Source organism: Falco naumanni, chromosome 4 (assembly GCF_017639655.2).
Source record: "Falco naumanni isolate bFalNau1 chromosome 4, bFalNau1.pat, whole genome shotgun sequence".
In the NCBI taxonomy this organism is placed as follows: Eukaryota; Metazoa; Chordata; class Aves; order Falconiformes; family Falconidae; genus Falco; species Falco naumanni.
In genome coordinates this window covers 8,008,528-8,028,843 of record NC_054057.1, presented here as the reverse complement: position 1 = coordinate 8,028,843, position 20,316 = coordinate 8,008,528, and the positions used below count along the sequence as shown (strand labels likewise).

The 20,316-nt window shown below is 38.5% G+C and overlaps 1 protein-coding gene across 2 annotated transcripts in view; it reads right to left on the bottom strand.

Moving 5' to 3' along the window:
* Positions 1 to 14,190: 14,190 nt before the first annotated feature.
* The window catches only part of ZNF385D (zinc finger protein 385D), a 435,096-nt gene continuing 428,970 nt past the window's right edge, over positions 14,191 to 20,316 (bottom strand). For both annotated transcript variants that reach the window (XM_040593042.1, XM_040593043.1), the window contains 2 exons: positions 19,194 to 19,295; positions 14,191 to 15,023 (listed from right to left, as the gene is read on the bottom strand). In XM_040593042.1, coding sequence (XP_040448976.1) covers positions 14,790 to 15,023; positions 19,194 to 19,295 — 336 coding nt within the window. In that variant the 3' untranslated portion in view covers positions 14,191 to 14,789. The remainder of the gene's footprint in view (positions 15,024 to 19,193; positions 19,296 to 20,316) is intronic.

Here is a 20,316-nt window from a genome sequence, read left to right as displayed (position 1 = left end):
GGATCCAAAAAAGCAGCTAAATATTTAACATGAGATGTGAGCAGAATTTTGGCAACCCTTAATTGAACACGTTGATCCACAAAATTCCTTCTCTTTAGCTCAGGAAATGCTTGAATGATACAAGTGCCTACATATCCCTCCTGTAAAGCATCATGTCCCATAACACAGGCATTGACAATGCTGATGCCTAAGCCTAATGCTAATCTACGCTTAATGCTTTTCCAGATTTCAGAATGCCAATTTAAAGGAATATAGGCTCGATATGGTATAAAATACCCAAATCAGAGCAGGAAGAAACTGTATCCGTGCAATCTGTTAACTAACAGCCACAGCATCTCCTAACACTTCACATTCATGTTAGGAGCTTCTTGCCCATTAGCCTGGTCAGCTGCCTGTTTACTGGACAAGACGGGTGTTTTGCACAGGGAATTAATCTCTGCTCCAAGCCATATATCTACAACATGAGTGTTATAACACTTAAATTTTAAAGACTAATGTCTGTCTTGTGTATCCCAATGACAACTTCTTGCTGTGAGCAGAGATACTGCATTTTTAGCCACTTTTGTCTAGGCAGATTCTTAATTAAACATTGTCTGTCCTACAAAGAAATCTTTCCCCAAACCAAGGGCAATACCAGCAAAGAAATTTATCCTAAGTAATGTCATCACTAGCACAGATTCTTTACCTCTGTGATTATGGGAGAGGGTAGAGGAAGCCAGGGACACAAGACTATGAAAATCCATCTTAGGAAGCTGGTGGGGAGTTGTAGGGACAGTCAGAAGACTGAGATAAATACTTCAGTGGACAGGGAAATATTTCATCAGTAATGTATTTTCTTCCCGTGTAATTTGTACGGGAAATAGTATTTGGGCGATACTACCATTCATACTGGGCTAAGCCTGCTAGTCAGTGTACTATTTAAGCCCAGTAACTGGTGGTTCCTTACCAGTTTCATGACAGTTCAATCACTAGATAGGATCTTAGACCAGATCTTACTGTCCTTTAACCAAACACAGCACTTCTTCAGAATCCACATGCAGTAGCAAGTGCCTTTCTTGAATAACTGCCCAGCACCAGGAATGGTCAGCATACAAAGCTGGATTTGTATGCTACCTTCACTAGGCCGAACTCACCACCACCATGTTTTGTGGGAGATCCATTTCTTCAATTCTTGCTCTGTCTCTTCATCACTGATTTCTCTACCAAACCCTATTATCTGTGTTAACCCATAACAGAGGTTGGAACAAGGTGAAGGTAAGAGCACACAGATATAGCACTTCAGCTCTTTGATAGCTACAAGAGGATGTTTATGCTACCAGAATAGTTTCTTGCTCAGCAGTCCTGGGACACACAAGTTTGTGCTTTGGCCATGTGAAAATATTTAGGCTGTTAGTGTCCAGGTGGCTCTGGATGGGGAAGCTTCCATCCACCACACCTCATCTAAGCAAAAAACTGAGACAATCAGTACATTCTGATTCTATAACATAGTAGTAAGCTGTTTATAGTTTCTGTCAGAAAGACATGCAACTCAACAGTTACATTGTTTAGGAAATCAGACTTTTTTTTGCGTGACTAAAGTATTTCATCTATAGTAGCTTGAGAGCTTATAAGAGAACAAGTGGAAATAGTGGTTCTCATGGAAAATTCTCACAGCTGTGATCTCTCTGGGAAGACAGCAGATATTTGCTGTGGGATATAACCATTTTTAACAGGGGTCATCTCCCTGATCATGATTCAACAATAACGCTTGTGTTCCAAACTATGTGCCAGATCTCAGCTACCAAAGATTGCTACAGACTTAGAAAAACAATAAGGCTACGCTGATTTAGACCAGCTAAGAAGCTACCTCTGAACATTCAAATCAAACAGCCTCAGCCTTTATAAAAAGATCCCTTCTGCATTAAATGAAAACTTAGTATTCCATCCAACAAACAGCTCTATATGCAGTGAAAGGAAACACCTGACTTCTGATAAAGTGCTAAACAGCTGTGCTTTCTCAACTCAGAAATTTCTTTTAAGAGGCTAACAGGTAGGGTGAACTCTGTTTCCTAGGGTGGCTTGAATGCTGTTGGAAGTAAGGAAAGCATACCACTATTCTCAGAAAACTTTTATAAGCCAAATATAAATTATACTTAAGATCTGTTCCTGCTGTCCTCAATGAGCTTCTGCATTTGCTGCAGACTTCAGCTTCTTTGATTTAGCATTATGATCCCATGCTGCAAACACTGGTGTTTCACTGAAATGCTGGTTAGGGGGAGAACGGCTCAACTGCCTTTGCTCCATCCTTTTTTGTGATCATATGTTAAGCTGAATGCCTCTATTTCCTTTCTTGCCCTTTGACGCCCTTGTAATCTGTAATTTCTGGAGTCAAACTCATCTTTTCTACTCTTTACAAAGTATGTGGTGACATTACCAGGGCTCCGTGCATACCCGCAGGCTCTGCAGCCTCCTCCCCCTCCCAGGGTCCAGCTCCCTGGGATGAAGGCCAGTTCTGACACAGCATTGACCATGTAATGTTGGATCAGACTGCTGGAGAACAGCTAAGGTGAGGGAAGGAGCTGATAAGACACCTTGCCTGGGGCCTCTTCCCTTTGGCTTGGGAGCTGCATTTAGACTCAGATTCTTCCCTTGGAAGATGCCCAAGCTACGCTGTGGGTTTGCCTGTGGCTGGCACTATACCTTGCTTGTCCTGACTGCTTTTCTGATCCTGGCCCTGGTACCTGTCTCACTGCTACAGACTGGCCTGGATAGCCCTGGACTCTAAACTTACCTGGCCACTGTCACCAGACCCATTCTGCTCACCTTGCTGTGGAACCAGCCCCTCGCTGGTGAGGCCCATGTCCAGCCACTTTGCTGCCACCCTTGGCTCCCAGCTCCCCAAGCCTGCTCTTGCTGCTCTCTGAAAAACAGCAGTTCCCTGGAGAGCCTCCAATGCATCAATTTTTGGTTAAAGAAAACCCCAACAACTCTAAACACCCCTCCTCCCCCACCCATGCCCCCCCACCCGAAAAAAAAAAGGGGCAAAAAATAAAAAAAAGCCTAATTCAAAATTGTTACATTAATGTGCTTGATGTAGTGAAAACCTCAGTGGAAAAAAACCTCTTCAGTCCTAAGATTGAAACCAAAATTACTAACAGGGAAAATTCCCATCCACCCACCACCTCCCCCTCTACCCCTCATCTTGCACATAGGAGACTCAGTTTCATTGCTGTGCTCTATCACATGCAGGACATCCCTTTGACTGTCCCACATCCTGAACTGAAGAGCAATTTTCTTAGATTGGATTAATTTGTGACACCTAATATTTGCCTAACTTTTCCATCAACTTCAGACCCATATAGTCCAGATGTCTGCCTCACCTCTATCCTCCAATGTTTCCTTTGCAGTCTGCGGAGAAAAGAAGCACTTCCAGGTCACAAGTAATCTCATCCTACAGTGGACAGCTGTACCATGTCCCTAAATCTGCATTTAGTGAAAGGTAACAGTTGAGGTATATACATCTGCACTAGTGCGGATAGTAATGAAGGAATCAACTGACCTACTGATAAACCAGGGGTGGGGGACCTGACTGCTTTAGTGCCTAGGAGTTTTACCTAGGTCCTAACACAAGTTCAGATCTCCAGCCAGAATCAGAACAAACAGATGAACTTGAATCTTATATCTCAGAGAGCCAGTCTCTTTCTTTTTTCATGAAATATTGCAAAATCTTCTCAGTCTATGCTGGAGTGTAATGAAAGCAACTTTCAAGACCTCTATTTTGTCATAAAATTAAAATCTTATTTTATGATCACAATCAGAGAGCCTTTAGGCACCAATACAGCAATAATAATAACAACAACAAAAAAAAAAAAACGGCCAAGCTTTAGTAAAATGACAAAATTATCGGCCATGCTCTGCATAGCTCTGAAATACAGATTTCCATTAGCAGATGGCATAATCTATGAAGACTTCAAATTTAACTGCTCTCATACTCAGGATGCTCAAATTAAAGACAAAACAATGGACTAAATAACTGCACATCTACAAATGTTGCAGTATTTGTTTGATGAGAAACTCAGTCTAAACTGTATTTAGCATTAATTAAGAAGCCAGAAATTAAAATTGTTTTGGCCTCAGTTGTAAGAAAAACAGAAGGCTTTCTTTTTTGGCCAAAACATTTTGGGTTATGTTTTTGTGCTGTAGTCGCACAAAGCTTTTAATTCTGTAAAATGTTTTGGAACACACTTTGTATGGAAGAGTATTCCAAATGTTCTAATAACATACTGAGCACGTTGCTGAGCTTTGACTCATAGGTTTTGGTTGGTTTGGTAGTTTTGGTTGGTTTATTGGGGTGGGGTTTTTTGAGGGGGGGAGAGGTTGTTTGGTTGCATGTTGTTATTGGGGGTTTGTGTTTTTTTGGTTTGGTTTGGTTTTTTCCTTTTGGTTGATAGCAAAATATGGGACTGAATGGAGAGTAGAAATGTAGCTGAAATTTGCCAAAGCATGAAATTTATATCCAGTCCCTCCTGAATGGAGTAAATCTATGTTTTTTTGAAAATAAAGACAGACAGATGTCAAATGGCAATTTATTTACCTAATTATTACCTAAAGCCTGAACCGAATGCTAAGTGCTAAGACTCAGGCATCACACAACCAGTCTAGTAACTGAAATAAGGCCTGTATTTTATTCCTGAACTTCAGGAACTCCACAGCTTAACTGAATGGCTCCGTAACCAACCAGCACAGTCATACAACATATAAGCACACATACACTAAGGAAAACAATTCACAGGATTCAGCAACCTCAGTGAGGAGCCTGAAATGAGAGAGGAGCCAAGAGGCCTTGCTCTTTGACTTCAGCCTCTTATTTTGTTGCAGGGACTCTGTTGCTGACCTCTGTCTCTCCCTTTGGGATGCTCAGCCACAAGGTTGCAAGTGAGTCCTTGCCCAAGATAAAAGACAAGCAACGCTTAAGAGGTTTAGTTGTATTAAAGTGTGTTTGCTGAACTCTGCACGTTTTCATGAATTCAGTGAACCAGAGACATCATTTTTGCTTTCAGTACTTTTATATATTTTCACTCATCTGTCTGAATTTTTAAAAGCTTGAACTATCAGTACAACAGTAACTGATCATGATAGATGTATTTTGACATAAGATTGTCTAGGAAAACTATATTGAACCCTATTTCAGCAGGAATGTGACAGACTGTACCAGTTGACAGACAGTGTCCAAAAAGCCACCACCAAATGTGTCTACCTACACTCAGATTTGGAGCACTTAACTTTCTGACTGTTGCTATGTGAATAGACAAGTGAAAGACTGCCCAGACAAGATTTAGAAGTCTTTTTTCTGTGAAATGCCAACCCCTGTATTTCTTATATTTCTCTCCCTGACTTGAAGTCAAGTCACTGACCTCTTTTGGAGTGACACACAGAAAACAGCCCAGATGTGCGGACTGGCTCGTTGTACTCAGTCAGCTGCTGCCACAGCAAACACAGCACAGAAAACCCATTTGTAACAGGGACAGAACCCACCTGAGGATCTCCTCAGTTTTTGCCTGCTTAGAACTTTTTTGACACCTTTTCTGTGTTTTAACGCAAACATCTGATTTCCAGCCAGTTTTCACTGGTGAATTTATAGACATTTATTCACATGCTTATGCTTGAACACTTCCTTAACTGGAATAGCTTGTTTCTCTTCCTGATGGTTACCACTGTTTCCTTCCCAGGATGTGCAGGAAACAATTGAATCCATCTCTCCCTTGGTCCTCTGCTCTTATTCTAAACATATAAATGTTATTATATTATTTCCTCATCTACTCAACTCTTTTCTGAAAGGACTTAATTGTTCTTGATCATGACTCACTAAATTTGTCAAAATATATTTTTTTATTCTGTGGTGGAATAATGCACAATATACCTCAATGAACATTTTTACTATTTTTTAAACAGCTGTGTCAAATTTCTAACTCATTGTCACCAATGATAATACCTGTGGGTTGTGCTCTTCTTCAGCTACTTCCAGTGGGTATGTTCATAAAGCTACTTTTTAGATTCTAAATACATGATTGTCCCTTTTTTTCCTATTGAATTACAGCTCCTTTCTCTTATATGAGTTCTCAAAGTCATTCTATTCTTTCTGGAAAATATCGTGTTCCCTTCTATATTGATGATAGCTCCTAATGTGTGTTATCAAAGAATTTCAAGAGCACATGCTTTTTACTGTGTGCAAAATCACCAGTGAAACCAGATACAACCTAAAATTGCTCCTGATGAACAGCCTTCTGCCTTCTCTCCCCACCCTAATAATTCTTACACTAGAATCCATGCAGCCTTCACTTCAGTTAGTTTCTTTCAAAGTTGTTGTCCAGATCCTCATAGTACCAATTTAATCACTTTTATCAGTCACCATCTCAAATATTTAATCTGATCTTCAGCAATTAATCTACCCTTACCTAATAAAGAAATTAGCAAAACATTGACAATTTTGGATCATCTAACTTACCTTTGAGAGGACACAGCTGTTTTCTAGCCCACTGCCTTTTCCCTGTGGCTGATAACTCTGACCTTTAAAAAACCCTCAGGTAGGCATCAGGGTTTAAAATAGCAAAGTATAATTGTCCCCGTCACCTTCCTCCACCCTTTTTTAATTAGAGACATTATATTGACTATTTATCAGTCAAAACTACTATTACAAACTACCAGACCATGAAATTTTACTCTTGGACTTATATAAATGTCATCTGAATTTACAGTGTTTTTGAAGTGTGAATGGATCAGGGCCAGTTTTTGTGAAGCCTTCAATACTTTTAGTACCCCCTAAACTAAATGTGCACTGTATTACTAAAGGAAGGGCTTTATGCTGGTTATCTGTAAGGCCTAGGAATAATATTTCATTATCCTGATGAATAACTTGGTCTCAGGTTTGAGTTACTTTACTGCAATATTGGAGATTGTCCATAGGTGGAAATACATTGTTCAAGGATACCAACAAACCTCTACAGTACCTAATTGTCGCAGGGCACTCGTCAGGGCTAAACTCTCTCACATCTGGGTTCAGAAGGAACTTCCCTACTTTTTTTTTTTTTTTATTTATTTTTATTTTTTTCCCCCCCCCCAGAACCATTACTCACTCTTGCCCTAATGTAATGCAGCTGTACTCACCTGGATATCCTCCTGGCAGGTCTTTGACACCACATCATGTAACATGTGCTCTTCATCTTCAGAGCTTTCAGAGGGTCCTAGTAGGTTTTGAGGATTTCTTTACTGAAGTTTAAGGTGCTTAGTGAGTTGGTGGCATAGAGTTGACGATTTGGGCACTGCTCCAGATTAAGTGTCTGTTGCATGGAATAGCGATCCATTGCATCTTGTCTCATGGAGCAGAACTGAAGAGCTTCTAAAGTACTTACTGCAGCTGTGAAGCTCCTGACAGCCGGAATGCAGATATCAATAAAACATGGAAGGCTAGTTTCTTTTTTTTTCTTCTGCTGCTTTTCATAGTTATGTTAAGCAGATGAAAATAGCTCTAACTTTTCTTCCAAGGATTCACTTGCCATGCAACATACCCCAGAAGAGAACACAGAATCTCACCGTTAGGGAGAAGACTTCACTGTAGTATAGCCAACAAGATTGGTTTCAGTGGTCAGTATTTAAAGCAACCAAACTAACAAGGGGCTCAGTGTAGGACTCCAGCCACAGGCTTGGTTAGGTTATGCCACTGAAGGTAATAGAGGGATACTACATTATATAGCCATGTTATACACCCCACAAGTGGGTGGGTTGTTTATTTGTGTTTTAAATGCTCCTTGCAGTGTCCCATCCTGCTGGGGGAGTGACAAAATGTGATTCAGAAAAGGGATGGGAGGAAAATAAGAGCTGTGTATATACACAGAGGCAACACCTGTGCAGAAATGTGTCTGATTGACTACATGGTGGTTTTAGTGTGTGAATTATTGGATAAAGAGCTACAGCTGTTTCCACCTCCTTTTCAAAACTGTATAAAGAATAGAAGAAAGAAACAGACCTTTTCTCTTTGAGTGACACCTACGTTTCAGCAAGCTGGTAGGACTTAGGCAACTGCAGGAAGTAAAAAAAAAAAAAAAAAGTGACCCAAATTGAGGCTCATTACATTTTTATTTTTAATTCTTGGGTGCTCCTTCTGGGTACCAAAACTTACCTTCCTGGTTTTATTCTGATGGACAAAACAAATCCAGTCAGGAGATTGGCAATAATGTTACGGACAAGACTACACTGAAAACATCCCTGAAAGAAAAATTACACTTGGGTGGTAGGGCATCACCCCCCAAACTGAAGCACTTGTAAAGAGTCCTCAGATCAGATTTTTTTTTTTTTCAAATTGACATTCCCTGTGTTCTAAATATGACAGAAGGAACACATTAGGAACATAATGGGGGTGCTGCCTTTCCCCATCGAGCCACCAGGCAGTTTTGAGGGAATTACAACAGGCTGTTATAAAGGCAGAGTTTTGCCATATGCTATCATCTCCCACCCTCTTGTAACCCAAAAGGATTTCTGTGCTTGGCAGACTGTGTTTTGAGCAGACTATTTTCACCTGATACATGTGTCAATGAGAACTGTTCCCATGGCAAATGCCAGCCATCAGCCACAAGCAGAGAAAGGGCTGAAGCTGTTAACAAATGCTGCAGGCATTCGTAGTGAGAAAATGGTTTATGGATTTTATCCTTTTTTCTATTGCCTCTGCAGTCAGAAATACATAGCTATTGTTACTGAACGTAAGAAATAACATTTACATTTAATTAAACCTTTGAAGAATCTCAAAAGATGAACATCTCAGCCAACTGAAAGACTAAAGAGCTCTCTGTGTCAGAAAACTGAGTAGATTAGGTAAAGAGCACTGTACTATACATACATTCTCTATACATAACATACTACTATTACTGTGGCACTGCTGCTTTAAATTTTTTATTCAATTTATCGACTCTGATCAAATGATCCATCAGGGAGCTTGATTCTTCTTAAGTGCATATTTAAAGTTACAGATTCTGCTCATTCATATGAGAGATGAAACTACGAATAAAGAAACATAGAAGAACAATCAAATAGTAATGAAAACAAAATTATGGACATCCCTTCTGGAGACCCAGGTGTCGACGAGATGTAGTGACGTCTTGGCTGGTATGAACAGACATGGATTTCCAAGGACAATTATTGTGTCCTTTAATTAAGTGTTCAAAACCTATGCAGTGAATATTAATAACTATACTTGTTTCTAATTATGGGTGTCAAATATTCAATTTCTGTTGTGAACAGCACAAATGTCAGTGTGCTGACAGTGTGACTGCTGTGAAGACCATTGGTACAAAGTCACTTAAGTATCTAAGCTAAAGAAAGTCTTCTGGGTTCTTTCTCATAAAAAATATTTTTAAAGTTGAGATCTCATGACCTTCAAGGTCCTATTTTTTATCCAGGAACTCTTGAATCGCCCAGCTTGTTAATGCCTCACAAGTCCCATATAAGAACATTGCTCAAGGAAAAGGGATCAAATTAGTTTATCAGTTTCTTTACATTGACTCTTCTTACTTCATCACCCAAGCATCACCCCAGCATGAAGTAGCATCACCCCAGCATGAAGTCAATGACAGGAACTAGGCAGCCACTAATCATGTTTCAGGCTCAGCCAAGTTTCTTTATCAATATATCAATACTGAATCAGAGTTTAATGACACCTAATTGCAGTACACAGCATGACTGCAAAAGGCCTCAGGACTCAGGGCAAAAAATTGCCTCTACTGAAGCCTCTACATGTCTTTGCAACTGCTTTCAGGAGTCCCAGGGTTAAGAGCATTATGGTTTTCATAGTACTTTTAATTACGGTCTGGAGCACAGACTCTTTCAGCCCCCATCATTTCAGATCCAGCTATGCAATAACCATCCTCCACATAGTTACATTTACTCCTAAATGGTCCTGAATTTTAATAAACCTGTAGGTGTCAGAGGACATAAAGCTCTTGTCCTTGGCTAAACCCTTAACTGTGTGTTTGAGATTTTGACTAGTCTAAAAGATGGGGTTTATCGACATTACTGTTTCCTTCAGCCATACACCGAATCCCAGCACAGAAACTTCTGTATGACTCACTGGCACTTACAGATAAACAATGAAAACAGGCGAAGATGTGATATAGAAAAAAATCTGCAATATTTTACATAGCATAGGCTCATATTTTCACATGTATCTAGACAAACAGGAAGCCCACAGTTATTTTCTTGTGAGCTTTAGGTGCTTAGAGCCCTGAAGCCTGAACTGTGCTAAACTCAAATTTAAAAATGGAAATTCAGACATCTATGTTAATAAAAAGCACAGATTCCTTACAAGGGGGGTTTAGGCTTCCAACTTCACGTATTTCCAAAGAGATTTGTGCAGCCAAACCATTTGGGTATCTGTGCTTCATTCATATTTAGCCACAAGAATGCTGTAATTGTGAAGAAACCTTTTCAGGTCTTGCTCCTTAGTGTTGGTCTTATGTTCATCCAATAACATTTGTTTTTGCAAAAAAAATTAATGAGAGATATTAAGATAGAAATTCCCCAAGATGCTTTGAAGAGACTCTAAGAACTATGCATTTACTGGGAGCAGAAGGCAGAAGCAGGGTCTCCTAAGAAGCATGACTTCAGCTTTCAGGGAATATCAGGCCAAAACTCTACTGTATCTTTGGGGATTAGAATAGAAGTGACTGAGGGCAGGTCCATTCAGTTATGGTATTCCTGGTCTAACTAGAAGATAATGAGTGTGAGACGTTAAATTTACCCATAGCATCTTCGCATTGCTTCAGCATCTAAAAAGTCTTTCCATCTTTTGAAATACAGAGCCAATTGTAATATTCCAGTACTAAAATGACAGATGTAATTCTTCTAGTTATATTAACTTTATTTAGCTATTCTTAATATTATATAATTTTAATTTATCTTAAAATAAAGTTGTATACTTTTCAAATACAATATTCCTTGACATGGCCAGTTCATTTTTTTTCTTCATTTTGGATCATCATATTTATACCATTTGCTTACTGACCTCTCGCATCAGCTTTTACAGCAGCTTTCAAGAAGGTAACTGATTTCATGGTTCAGAGCAATGACGATCCTTCTGAACAAAGGTTTGAAGCCAGAGATAGTTGGAAAAATGCAGATAGCGTAAAAATATAAATATATATATCCTTCCCACAAAAATACCATTTCTTCGGGTCAGAACAGAATAGTCATTCTTTAATGCTTGGTATAGAATTTAAGAAAACATTCCCGAACCTATTTGTTTTTCTGAGTTCATACCCAGCCATTTTCCTGCAGGCTGATTTCACACTGTTATTCCAGTGAGTGACTGTGCCTTCGATGAAATGATGCTTCCTTGTGATTTAGGCTTCCTCTTGGCCCTGGAGTGTGACTGTAATATGAAATATGATGACACATTTTTCTTTCATAGTGCTCTCCATATCAGATGTATTGACAAGTAGGTGTGAAGTGTCTTCTGTTTGCTAGCTCCTTTGACAGCTGCTGTGGACATACCCTTGACTGGAAACTCCCCTTGCCCAATCAGATTGCTGTGCCAATATTTTCCTTGATATACATACATATATATATATATATATATGTATATATGTAAAATAAAACAGTCGTGCTGACATCCCACTTACATTGACTTGTTACTGACCAAGAGGAGGGTGGAACAGCAAGGCACAGAAAATCCACTATACATTCTAACATTTAGGCTTTATCCTTTATTAGGTAGTGAGTAAGAGACATAAAAAGAATTGAGTTTGTTGTTTACAGCTGAAATTTAAAAGAGACTTGTGTGAACAAAAACTTGTTCCATAGAGCACTGTGACAAAAGAGGTCCAAGAAAACTGAAGGTGTCATTGCAAATTAGCTGATGTAAGTAGTTGGAATGACACTCTTTATTTCTAGCAAAACTTCTATTGACTCTGCCCTTAGTACTGTGCCTCCATACATGCCACAGGCCACATTTTGGCAAGGATCAGCCTGTTGATTTTGATGGCATCACAATGACATGGCAGGATGTATAGCAGGTGTCCCAGTACAAGAAGACCGTGCATAAGAGCCTGTAGGATATTTGTGGCTCTCCCCTTTTCCCATCTGCATGTTTTTTCATGAGGAAAAGATCGCCCGCCCCGAACCTCTCCCTTCCCAAAACACCAATCCTCCTCTGCTCGTTAAGCAGGCTCTTGCTTACACAGACTATTACAAAAGGCTCTGGAGATAAATGGTGGTTCAGGGAGCACAGCTTGAAAACCAGTGCCCTATTCAAGGAAGAATCTGAATGCAGCTGGCAATGGCACTACAACTTCTGAAAAAAGATGGGAGGTTGAAAGCAGGCTTAAAAGACCAAGAGAAAGATTTTGCAAAGAGGAGTTGAACTGTACTACATTATATTTATGTACCCAAATAAAAGGAAATAGTTTCTAAATTGAGTGTTAGTTGCAGGTTTTGAAGGCTGGCTTGTTTAGTGCCTCTTTACTGGGAGCTGTAGAGTACGGAGCCCTTTTAAATGTCAGCCCCTAGTTACTTAGGTGCCTAAACTTGGCTTCAGGAACTTACTCATACTCTTCTTGTTTTGGAAACTGGGCCAAAGCAATCCAGCTAGGAATCAGCCCTGAAATCACCACCGCATCTTTTTCATGGCTACATAGGAGTGAATTAAATATAAACAAAAGCCCATTTAATTTCAAGGCACAAACATTTGCAAATAAACTGGATGAAATACAAATACATAATACAGAACTTATTTTAATACTTCTAGATAAATAAATGCATCTCTTTGGAATTCTTTGGACACAGACATCCATGGAACCTCTTCTTTCTCTCTTTTTATATATATATATTTTTTATATAAAATCTAAATGCAGAGAGGTTTAAAAAATGGCAAATACCAATGTATATGGAAGGCTCACTGATGAACTGCAAGTCAAAAGTGCTGTATATTCCCATCCTCTCTATCTCCCAACTGTCCATATTAACCACAGGCAGTATTATATAGCAACCACATGGTCAATATTTTGCATTACTACCTTTTAATAAAATCTTTCAAATAATTTCCTCATCTAAACTTAAATTAGGTTTTTAAATTTTATTCCTCCTAAATGTATGGTAGGCATTTCACTTAACTACACATCAGAGTGGTCGCATGTGACTCAGCAGCGCACTCAATATTAATAGATACTTTTCAGCTCCCTATGGGAAAAAGCAGGCAGCAAGAATCAGATTCAAGAAGTCTATTTTTTTCTCTGCTGTTTGTTACTTACCACTTAATGACCCACATGTGAAACTCAATGATTATATAATTATTTTATATAGTAGATTTTCTGTTTATAAGTTATTTTTCTTACTCTAACATATATACAATATATCTATATATACCCCTGATAAATCTTACTTTAAAGGGACACAGTCAACCCCTTTAAGCCTCACAGTAAATATATAAGGCTTTAAGCTGTCCCTACATAAAGGTCAGCTACAGAATTCAAGGGTCCCTTCAGATCCTAAAGGTTGTATTTGTTCCAAACCCATGATGTGCAGTTATCTCGTAATATGTATCTCATGTGTTCTGTTTACGTTTATAGGTATATTAAGACATTTTATATCACATCAGTAGGAAATAAAACAAGAGAATAAATCTGTTCCTAAGACTAAGTCTGTTGCAAAAAATGTTATCTCTATCTACAGACACTCCCACTGGTGTGATATAAAAAGAATATGTGCCATTCTTGGGATGAAATGCTGGCTACATTGCAGTCAGGAGGAACTTTATACTGACTTAAATGAGGCCAGGATTTTTCTCCCGCTTTTCATTTGCTAGTTATGACTATGCGTAACCCATTTGTGTCTTCCCTCTGTTCAACACTAAAGTGTCAGGCCTGTTTCATGACAAGAGTGTATTTGTTGCTGTCCACTGACATGCCTTAAACATTGATCTATCCTGTATGTATTATACCTTTTGAGTATACACACACTGTACACACGTTCTCAGTTAAATAAAAGTTTGACCTAATCTGTGTACAGCATCTGGATATTATTTTTTTTCCCCACTAAATCTTCCTCATCATCTGCTTTGCCCTAACCATAGTTTATCTTCACGCCCATTCTTCTACAGGTGAGGAAACCAATTTCTGCCCACCAGGAACAGCTCCACATTATTGTCACCATTTTAAACTACTTACCAAAGTGACATAATTTGTTTATTTTATCTTTTGCAACTCTGTTAGAAACCTAGTGGCATAGATAGAGACACAATACTACTGTTTTACAAGACATCTATTGTATCTACTTTTGTTCAGATAAATACCCAGTAACTGCTGATTTGGCAGGAGGATTGGTAAGGGTACTACTATTCACAGTGTTTCTTTTTTTTCCTTCTTCTTTAATCTACAGAATAAAGTATTTTATGTACATCGGAACCAGTTAATGCCCTTTAGACAAATTTGTAAGTTGTTTCATAAAGCAGGAAAGACATTGCAGGGAAATGTGTGCCAAAAAGCACAGTCAAAAGGCTTCGTAAGTTTTATATGTCACTACAAGTCAATGCTGGAGATCAGTTCTAAAACGATCAATACTCAAGAGGAATGTTCTCATCGGAGAAAATACTGCCCATTCCCCCTCTTAGAATTTGTTCAGTTCTCTATCAAAAGTCCTGGCTCTTCATATATATACTTTAAACTATAAATAAACACTGCATAGTTCAATGTTCTTGATTTTCTTTTTTTGTTTGTTTGTTTGTTTTGATTTGAAAAATTATTGCAGTACAATTAATTCCTGTTTGGAGTTCAGTAAGGAGCGAACAGCACAGGAGTATGGGTGGTCCGTATAGGCCCCGGAGCTGGCCGTAGGAGTGCTGGAGGAAGTGCTGACGTCTGGAAAAGGGTGGCTGCCGGGGCTGTGCGAAGACTGAAGGGGGAATTCACAGCCACAGCAGCAGCTGCTGCTGCAGCTGCTAGAGGATTTGGTAAGATTCGTGGAGCCATCGGCTTTGAAGGTTCCTTTGAAAATACTAATTTTACCTGTGGGGAAGAGAGAAAACAAACAAACAGAGAGACATAATTTGTTCATATTAGCTACACGACAGGGAGCTTGACTTAAGATTATAAGTGCAACATCAAGCAAGAGAGGTCTCATAGTGGCTATTGACTCTGTGAGCTGCAGGCTTGTGAAAGTAGGTATGATCTTGCACATTGGACAAGGCTGAGTAGGATGTGGCTGGCGACAAACAGTTTCAGTGTTTATGCCTTATCACTGAGACTTGTAATTTAATATATTAGAAATCAAAGCAAACCTAAAGAGGGGCTGAGCAATCTGCACCAAAGTAAAGCTGCATGTACCCTGCAAGAATTAAATATGGAAGAATTAGCCAACAATTAAAAGACCTCCATCTGGACAGCTTTAGGATAGACACCAGAGCAAAGTGAAAACATATCCTATTACCTGGTCTGATTAAGAAAGTGCTTTTGTTTTGGATGCAAGTTCTACTTAAAATTAAGATCTCCAGCTAGCTCCTCTCTATTAACTCCTGCCTCTAATAACAAGCAAATAAACAATGCTTATCTTGCACCGGTTGTGAAAACCTCTTATGTTTCATGTGTTGAAACAGGCGATGAATTCTATGGATGCTGCTCTATGTAATCTTGCTCTGTCTTCAGATGTTTTTTTCACTAAGATGCTGTTAATTCTTACAGGGACTGTGAAAAAGTGGCAGGTATTTTTAAATGTTGTATGAAAAAAATCGTGCCTATATCACTTAGTATGGTGCCAAACCATGGTATTTTTGCTACTGACACTGAGGCTTCTGCTTTAAAAACGTTTAAATCATAAGTCTTATGCACTACCAAATACAGTTTAGAAAACTCCTCATTCAGAGTTTCCAAAAAGAAAAAGAACAACCTAAAGATTTTCCCAGACTGATTGAAAATACTCAGAGGTCCATTATTATTTAACAGAATTTACATTTGGTATGCATACAAATGAACATCAGAGTAGTCTGTGTAGATTTCTGCAGATTTCAGTGGGATTTCAAGTTTCTAATGAGATGCCAGGGGCCTGAATACCTTTTTTTTTTGTTCGGGTTTCATGGCTCTGAGATAAGAATAGAAACCTCATCCACTAATAAGGCAAAGTTCCTATTGGCTCTGACGGACTTACAGTGGGTCTGTGTCCTGGCATGACCTGAGGTCCTTTGCAAAGAACAGAAACCTGAATAAAGTATTGAATATACGAAAAATGAATATATGTACCATGCCACGGTACATCTCAGTGTAAGTATGGACACTTCTCACTCACAGGGAAACACAATTTCTCATCCTTGAATTGAAAGGGACTTTCAGATAATTAACTTGCACCATATCAATCTGATATTCTCAACTCAACAGTATCTTGGTGAGAGAACAGTCAGAAAACAAGGACAGGAGTACTCTTGCATGAACCAGCAGTGAGTTTCATCATTACAGTATCATCAAATTGCAAGAGTCTGTTGGTTCTTTACCAGCCAGATGGATAACAGGATTTTTACTTTTCCTATATACCCATTGGCAACTCTTCCAGCTTCAAGATCCTTTAAAGGTCTGGGAGAGATACTCAGAGGGGACCAGATTCTGTAATTCTCTTAACAGAGGATGTAATGGATGCTAGATACAAAATTCCGCATGGTGCCTATGAAAAGAAATGACCTAATCTTTTCCTTGATCAGTGTTACACCCACTGATCCAAGCTGTCTTCTTCCCTTGCCGAGTGTTTGACTTTCTCCTCCTTCCTTATATTTTTAAGTAAATACTTTTTTTCAGCTGTTTAGAACAGACAAGAACACATACCGCTCCCCCCCTAAAATACCGCCCCCCCCCCCAAAAAAAAAAAAAAAGATTCTGAGTACAAAGTAGAAAAAAAACCTCCAGCCCAAAACAACAGGGCTCTGATTGTTGTCTAGAATTCCCAGTGAAGGATGTTTTCCATTAGAGCTATATTATTGCAGAAAGTTTGGACTATCAAATGCCTGATAACCTCTTTCTCTCCAGTGTATTATTCAATACGCTGGACATTTGTGCCTTGAAGAAATACCAAGTAAGTCCCAACATTACAAGTTTACTTAAACTCTGAAATAGTACCATGGGAATTCATAAAACTTCTTTCTCTGAAGCATGCAAAACAAGACTAGACAAAGCAGTACAAATGATATTGAAAACTTGGCATTGGAAAGTTTTTGGTCTAGAAAAGCTATGAAAAGGTAGTATGGCCTTTTTCCAGCTTCTGTAGAAAAAAATTTTGGTGATGCTTATACATTTTTTGACACAAAGAACAAAGATCTTATGTGACAGTTTATATTAAATGCCGAGGACTATCTTGCCATTCTTGGAGGAATCAGGAACTTCTAATGAAATTAGATAGCTTTTCAGTTAATTTATCAACATGGCTCTGATTTCAAGATAGCTGCAAAACTAGTAATATTTAGCATATACAGTACCTTGCACCTTCATTTCAAACCTCTCTGCAAGTACTAATTAACACACAGGTCAACATTAAGAGTAAAATACCCATTATTCCTTACATTTCCAATGAAGTAAACTAAGGGACAGTAAACGACTTGAAAAATTAACAGGGAATAAAGAAAAAGTCTGGGGTTCATTAAAAACATTTACATTCAAAGTAAAATTATAACATCTTTGGCTTGTTGCTGTGCTATTCTGCATTTCAAATGACAGCAATTTTGGCATTTTTTCTATTCAAAACCAAACAGAGTAAATGGGGAACTTCTCTTGTCCTTTCTCAGTGCAACCTCCATTCTACTATGCATATCTGTTCATTTATTGCCAGCTCTTTCTCTCCTTAAATCCCCTCTGTCTCTTTGCTCGCCTCTGGCCTGACTTGTATATTGTGAGCAATTGGGAGCAAGGGAGCAGGGAAAGGACACATTGCCTTTATTTGTCTATGCAGCAACTAAATGGCCTTGATTCTTGGCTGGAGCTCTCAGAAACCACTATTACATAAATTAGTAGAGTAGAGAACTGTGCACAACAGTAACAGTAATGTAATAGTTATTTTAATCCCCTGGGAAACAATGAATTTCATAAAGGAAAAATAATCCTGTCAGAGAGGCTTTAGTGATTCCATACTCTACTTACCTCATTACATATTTTCTATTCCTTTCAGTATAGTTTATAAGCATTGGAGACCTTGGTCTTCCTGGTGGATTACTGGAAAACCCTGTGGGGCTATTTTTCTACTACTGGATCTACCAGAGCAATGCACTTCATTCTGCTACATCTAGGAAAGCTCCTACCCAACTAAACTGCGTATGAATTTACCTAACCCTCATGAGGGCTGTCCCAACAAGGACACATTTTCTGTTGCCAAGAAATGAGCTTCAACTCAACTTAAAGACAACTGGGTTTTCACAGAAAAAAAGCTCCATATTCCGCCTGAATTAGAGAAGATGGTCAAGGCATAAGGAGCTTATATCTATAAGGCAAATGAACCACCATCCTCCCTTGGCCAAAACCATCTATAAGCCCTTAAAAAATACCACGGCACATAAAACAATCATGCAGTTTATTTGATGGAGATAAATGTCAGATGTTTCACTATCCCACCCATACTATAAGCTGTTTCTTAACTAATGGCAGGATCTTAGAGGGTTTTTTATTAAAAACTAAACCTTTTTCTCAGGTTTTGAAGTGAGTAAGAACTGTGCTTCAGATAGTTTATCCTGGCAGTCGAAAATGTGACCAGAACCATCCTGAAACTGAGCAGAATGGAATGAGAGATTGATTTTTTAAATTGTTTCAATTGTTATCTGAATAATTTTCTAAATAAGGATAGAATAAAGGTTTTATAGAGTTTTACATAGTAAACTATATATATATATATATATATATATCATCACTATTGTCCTTGGTGAAAACTGGAAAAATCCTGTTTGCCATTAGGATGTTTCTTTCATCTCTTGCTCTATAATGACCTTTGAAACAAGCTTATTTTTCTGAGGTTATTCAGAGTAGTCACAAAAATGAGGATCACCAAAGTATCTAAAAAGTCCCTTGTGGGCTTCCATGGGCTCACTCAGACACTTGCATACTCCCATTGCTTACACTATTCTTCTCATTTTAAACATTTTTCCACTTACATTTTCTAAAAACCGTACTCAGCAGGGTTAAAATAAAAGTAAAATAAAAAGGTGATCAGCTTACCCCTAGAGGATGTGTTCCCTTTTGGAGTTTGTTGTAAGGGCTGTATTTAGGTTTAGGCGGCTTCCCAGCAGCTCTGTCTTTGTGCCTTCTACTGCTTATGTGCTGTTAAAATATATTTGGGGAAAAAAAGAAAAAGAAGAGTGATAGTTTCTTCATAGTTCATTTCAGGTTCTGCTTTATACACGGGTGCTCCAATACTGAAAGCTACTGCTCTACACAACAGCATTACTTTGACTAATTAAAAAATGAATGGGAATAGGGTCTGTTCCAATTTCAACAATCCTCTGTGCATCATATATCGAGACTGTGATTTTCAGCAGTGCTCAGTTCAACTCTTGCTTCCACTGTAGTCAATGATTTTCTCACCTTTGTTAGCTTCAACAGGACCTGAATCAGGTCAAAGCCTTTGAAAAATTCCTCCCTATCTCTATAAAGCACCATCAAATTCAATCCACTGGTGATAGAAAGTTTTGGAAGAATATTAGATAGTAGAGCATCTCCTATTCACTGGGGGGGAAACAGGTCAAAAAACCTGTTTAAATCCCTAAGAAGCTTGGAGATCCTTTCAAGATTTCAGTTGAAAGATGATTACATCTCAAACTAAGTGACAGTGAAAAAAACACCACAAAATCCATTATCTTCTTCATAAAATCTACAAGACTTTACAAGAATCCTTGTACACAGACTTTATTGCAGTATTAGATGTAACGGGCCTTTTTCAGAACTATATTTTTACTTTGATTTTCATTCTTAAGAGTTCTCTCAAAAAGAGACAAACTGGACATTTTTTTCCTGAAAGCACAAGACAAGTATTTCTATTCTCCATTACTGAATTTATCTTCATTCTTGTAAAGTTCCTTAATGAGTATTTAATTCCAAAAGGCAGATGGAATTAAACTGTTTTTCAGAACAAAGGCTTTCTTCATCTGAAGAACGACTGAACATAACTTAGTGTAACTGCAATTTAGAGGTCATGCTTCTCAGTTACAGAATAACACTGATAAAAACATCTTATGAATCCTCTCCACCCCACATTTCTAAGCAGGTTATTCAGTGTTCTCTGAAAGTACTGGCTGCACTTACCTCCACATCTTTGTAAAGGCAAATATAATGCAATACACTA